This window comes from Salvelinus fontinalis, chromosome 13 (assembly GCF_029448725.1).
Source record: "Salvelinus fontinalis isolate EN_2023a chromosome 13, ASM2944872v1, whole genome shotgun sequence".
NCBI classification, from domain to species: Eukaryota; Metazoa; Chordata; class Actinopteri; order Salmoniformes; family Salmonidae; genus Salvelinus; species Salvelinus fontinalis.
Window position 1 is genome coordinate 43,625,294 of NC_074677.1, and position 6,000 is coordinate 43,631,293.

General features: G+C 40.9%; 1 protein-coding gene across 1 annotated transcript in view; it reads left to right on the top strand.

Annotated features, from left to right (window-relative positions):
- Positions 1-3,945, top strand: part of abcg4a (ATP-binding cassette, sub-family G (WHITE), member 4a) — a 39,418-nt gene extending 35,473 nt beyond the window's left edge. The window contains exons 14-15 of the mRNA XM_055942965.1: positions 59-177; positions 426-3,945. Coding sequence (XP_055798940.1) covers positions 59-177; positions 426-651 — 345 coding nt within the window. The 3' untranslated portion in view covers positions 652-3,945. The remainder of the gene's footprint in view (positions 1-58; positions 178-425) is intronic.
- Positions 3,946-6,000: the final 2,055 nt, after the last annotated feature.

The following is a 6,000-nucleotide window of genomic DNA, read 5'->3' on the forward strand; positions in this document are numbered from 1 at the left end:
CACTTACCTACTCTTCAGAGGGGTTGTTTTGTGAATAACTGAACTTCCATCTCTCCAGGTGGCGACCTTCGTGGGCCCAGTCACAGCCATCCCAGTGCTCCTGTTCTCTGGATTCTTTGTCAACTTTGACACCATCCCCAAGTACCTGCAATGGAGCTCCTATGTGTCCTATGTCAGGTGGGTCTGTTCTGTTGGGGCTATAAAATCCTTTCCTGTGCTACCTTCGTGCTCAAGTGCAGGACACTCAATTAACCAATTCGAGAATATCATGACGTGTTGAGAGGATATTATGCTGTGTCTTCCAGCTCGGGTTATGTGGAATGCTCTCCAACTATCTGGCAAACCTGCTCATTATGTTATGTCTGTGCAAGGTGTAAGTGTTTGTGTCACTCATTCAACTTCTCCTTCTCCACTTCTCCGACCAGATATGGCTTTGAGGGGGTGATCCTGTCCATCTATGGGATGAATCGTTCGGAGCTGGAGTGTCCTGGGGTGGTGTGTAAGTTCCAGAAGCCTGAGGAGGTTCTACAGCTACTGGACGTGGAGGATGCTAAGCTCTACGTTGACTTCCTGGTTCTGGGTGTGTTCTTCCTGGTCCTCAGACTGGCTACGTACCTGGTGCTCAAATACAAAGTCATAGCAGAGCGATAAAACGAAGAGTACATTTAATATTTTTTTTGCAAGGTTTTATCTTTTTATTCAAAAAGGACAATAACTTAAGTCCACAAATTATAGTTTCCCCTCCCTTACTATAAGTCATTTTAGTTTAAAATGTCCTTACGGTAATCCAATTTGTTTACAGTATTTAACCTTTATTATCCAACAATACTGTGTAAAAGAACTATACACAAACAAACAGATACCCAATATAGTAACTACAGTATAAAGCATGTGTCTCTATGGAATGAAGAGGAGATGTACAGTAGCTGGTGGGGGACAATCCTAACAGCCCACACTGCACTACATCCAAGAGCTCAACTCCTGTCCTCTTTACGAAGGTTCAGGATACACAAACCTCTTGGTCCAAGATGGGACAGGACTGTGTCAGTTTGTTTCCACCCGCAAGGCTACACGTGACTTACACATCTCCTGTCCTTATACATTCCCACTGAAACCCAAAGACATCCCAAAGGACAATTGCACAAACACTGTGCCCGGACAAAAAGGTTGACATATGGACATGTGGTGAACATGAGAAGAGGACTCTTCAGGGCTGGGGGAGGTCTGGACGAAAGAAAATTCTCTGAAAATATTCCTCCCACTCCTTTGGCTGTTTGCAATGGAACTGGAACTGAGGCCCACTGGAGCACAGAATTGGTCTCGGAACAGAGTCCCAGGGATTTCAAATCACTGGACAGTGTTCTCTCTAAAAGAGCATACACCAGACATGGCAGAAAGACAGCCAGAGGATCCATAACAATATGTCGTCATTTGTCTCCACTTCCTGTGATGTCATAGTCTTCCCAAGATCTTTTGGGTAAGCCCACCACCCTGACTATTCTGGATGTGGACCACAGACTATGTCAGGTTTCATTTAGTCAATTGAATCAAAAGATGGATGGACATAAGTGGACTTGAGAATGTGAACTCCCCCAAAAGGGTACACATTTTGGAGAAGTGTTGAGAATCTGGACGCAGCCCCATAATCAGAATGCATTTCAGATGAGGAGAGTGAGAGAGGGTGTGGGTCTACTTCCCAAACATTGACACTCGACATTATGCTTCTATTGTAACCATGCTGTGCTGTTGTTGATTGGGGGAACATTCCAGAACTGGACTCTAAAAACATAGTGGATCTTCACAGAGATTTTACTGGACTAGCCTCCTCAACAGAAGATAACACAGTGTTTTTCTTGACAATGAAGGGGACTTGATGGCTGAACTTAAGGAGTGACTTATTTTTTGTTTGTTTGTGTAATTGCAATAGCCAACTCTGTGGTAGACAATGTGTGCTTTCCTGCAAATCAAATGGCGTCACCATTTGGACCCAAGACAAAAAAGCGTAAACTGCTTGTTTTTGCTTGTTAAAAGAATGTCGACTCCTTCTCTTCTAGAGAAATTCAATTACTGTTCTATTCTATGTTGTCCTGCATTCTGGCAGTCTGACAGGCACATGTGTGTTGTGAAAAACATTGTTGCTAGGTACTTGAGATACTGTCTGGGAAGTTTTTGTGCCTCTGCACTGGAACGGTCTGAGCGTCACATTATTTGCACATAGACCATATGCTAACACTCATACACAGACATAGATACACACACGCACACACACACACATGCACAACCATACACACAGCTATGTTTAGCCAAGCTTCTTTGTGTCACAAGGCAATGCAAATATTTTTTTTTCTCCAATAGACTATATTGCTATGGAAAGATTTCTGACTCAAACTATGCTACGTAGTAATCCTCATTATAATTGGCACAATGGATTTATAACACCACCATGTCCTGTGTGTTCAGAACTTATAATAATAATGTCAGTATATAATCAAATGATTGTACAGTGAGTATGTTATGCTGTAAAGAAAATGTACATATGCACTTTTTGATGTATGTTTATAGCTTCTTTATTTGTGTATTTTTTTTTATTTTTTTTATATATCCATGTGAAAAGTGCTGCTTGAAGGGGTCAGCAACTAGATGTTGCATGATGATTTGTGGAAGGAAATAATGAACTATAACATTTGAAACATTATATAGAGGAATGGTGACCCACTAAAGTATTATCTTATTCTCTCCCCAAATATTTACCCAAGTTGGTACCAGAGTTTTACCTGTTCTTTCTTTTTGACATTTACTCTGGATACCCATGATTCCTTGACAGTGATGGTGTACATTCTAAAGCAGGGATACAAAGATGTGAACAAGACAGCAGACACAGAAGTCTGAGGCTGTCTGAAAAGTACTTACCGATATTGTAATTTCTGTTAAAAACAAAATACCAGGATGTTATCATACCTAGTTTCAAGTCCATTGTGCAATATTCTATTATAGAGGGAGAGACAGTTGAGTAGAAATGTATGTGCTGTAACCAACTCTTCTATCATTGCCATGCGATGATACATTCTGTTTGGCATGACAAGATAGAAGAGTTGGCTGCCTCCCATACAGTATGGGACCAGGCTACAAGTGTGGTTGGGGAGCTGTATGTGAATTCAGCCTTAAAGCAGGATTAGAATGATAATGTATATTTAGTCTCTGTTCCTGTGGCTTAGTCTTAGTCTCTTAATAAAGGAAGACAACAGAACAGATTGTCTTGAATCTCTTACAAATAGCAATAGTCTCTCTGCTTTGTCAGTTTTACCTAATTTCTCCCCCTCAGATATTTTTGCAGTGCTCATGTTATGTCTCTGACCTGTTTAGTTGTTTTTTTGTATTGGAAAAGATGCACATCCAATGTCTTTGTACAAGAGCTGGATACCCCCCCCCCCCCAAAATATGTTCTGCAAATGATAGAGAATTTTTTTGTTGTAGCCTATTCATGCTATGTGTGCAATACCCATCCGAGGGCATTTTACCTCTTTGTAGACTGATTTTAGGGCGAGAAGAATGTGACGTGCCACTGTGGCTCAGCCAGAAAATCTATCATGTTATGTTTGCATTGTGTTAAGCTCGGCATATGACACGTTTTGGGAAATGCCAGTCAGTGCAGAATTTTGCCCTGTATTCAGGCATGGCTAATGATGATCATTGATTATCCTTCCGAGTGTTGCACTGGTATGAAGGGCAATGATGCTGCTGGATATTGATTATTTATAGTGGAATAACAGACTGTTTTACACCACCATACTTTTTTTTGTTGTCTTACTATAATGTCTTATCTTGTTGTGTTTATTTGGTTTGTTTATCATTCTGTTGATGTAATTGTTCTTATCAACTTCAACAATGCAAGCTCTGTGTACTGAACGCAGTTCAGAAGATTACAATAAAGACAATTATTTATAACCTGTTCCAAGATAAGATTTGTTTGAATATTCATGTTTTGGTGAGATGTTTTTTTTTGAGAGAATATACATAAATGTCCGATCTAATATATTAAAGAATATGCGACACCGTTCTTTCACAAGAAATTCCATAATTTGCAATTTTGTTGATGGTGGTAGAAAACGCTATCTGAGGCACCGCGCCAGAATCTCCCAATCGGGTTGAGATCTGGTGACTGACACACACACACACCGTCACACAACCCTTCAAACACTCTATGTCCCTTTGAGACCCTTCTTTCAAAGTGACTGAGATCTCTTATTCTATCCATGGTAGCCAAAATAATGGGCAACTGGGCCTTTCTATACATGACCCTAAGCATGATGGGATGTTAATTGCTTAATTAACTCTGGAACCACACCTGTGTGGAAGCACCTGCTTTCAGTATACTTTGTATCCTTAATGTACTCGAGTGTTTCCTTTATTTTGGCAGATACCTGTATGTTTCTTTGAACTGCTGATGTCATCATCCTCAGCAGCAGACGACAGCAGTTTGTGGGTAAGGGCGCCCCCTGCTGTCACCGGAACTTTACTTCAAGCAACAACCCTGTCTCTGATCAACAGCTGTTGATGGAACACTAGCCTATATACAGTTGAAGTCCGAAGTTTACATACACTTAGGTTGGAGTCATTAAAACTCGTTTTTCAACCACTCCACAAATTTCTTGTTAACAAACTATAGTTTTGGCAAGTCGGTTAGGACATCTACTTGGTGCATGACACACGTAATTTTTCCAACAATTGTTTACTGACATATTAATTTACTGTATCACAATTCCAGTGGGTCAGAAGTTTACATACACTAAGTTGACTGTGCCTTTAAATAGCTTGGAAAATTCCAGAAAATGATGTCATGGCTTTAGAAGCTTCTGATAGGCTAATTGACATCATTTGAGTCAATTGGAGATGGACCTGTGGATGTATTTCAAGGCCTACCTTCGAACTCAGTGACTCTTTGCTTGACATCATGGGAAAATAAAAAGAAATCAGCCAAGACCTCAGAAAAAAAATTGTAGGCCTCCACAAGTCTGGTTCATCCTTGGGAGCAATTTCCAAACGCCTGAAGGTACCACGTTCATCTGTACAAACAATAGTATGCAAGTATAACACCATGGGAGCACGCAGCCATCACACCGCTCAGGAAGGAGACGCATTCTGTCTCCTAGAGATGAACGTACTTTGGTGCGAAAAGTGCAAATCAATCCCAGAACAACAGCAAAGGACCTTGCGAAAATGCTGGAGGAAACAGGTAAAAAAGTATTTATATCCACAGTAAAACGAGTCCTATATCGACATAACCTGAAAGGCCGCTCAGCAAGGAAGAAGCCACTGCTCCAAAACCGCCATAAAAAAAGCCAGACTACGGTTTGCAGCTGCACATGGGGACAAAGGTTGTACTTTTTGGAGAAATGTCCTCTGGTCTGATGAAACAAAAATAGAACTGTTTGGCCATAATGACCATCGTTATGTTTGGAGGAAAAAGGGGAATGCTTGCAAGCCGAAGAACACCATACCAACCGTGAAGCATGGGGGTGGCAGCATCATGTTGTGGGGGTGCTTTGCTGCAGGAGGGACTGGTGCACTTCACAAAATAGATGGCATCATGAGGCAGGAAAATTGTGGATATATTGAAGCAACATCTCAAGACATCAGTCAGGAAGTTAAAGTTAAAGCTTCCAAATGGACAATGACCCCAAGCATACTTCCAAAGTTGTGGCAAAATGGCTTAAGGACAACAAAGTCAAGGTATTGGAGTGGTATTATCTTAAAATAATGTGGTGATCCTAACTGACCTAAGACAGGGAATTCTAACTGGGATTAAATGTCAGGAATTGTTAAAAACTGAGTTTAAATGTATTTGGCTAAGGTGTATGTGTAACCGGTGCTGTACTGCACCACTGTAACTCTGCGTTGTGTGTGGTTGATTGAGACTATAGACGTGGACTTTGGAGATTAGATAGTTTTAAATCAAGCAGAATTCACTCTCTGCGAAATGTCGCCTCTTTCTCTCATAGT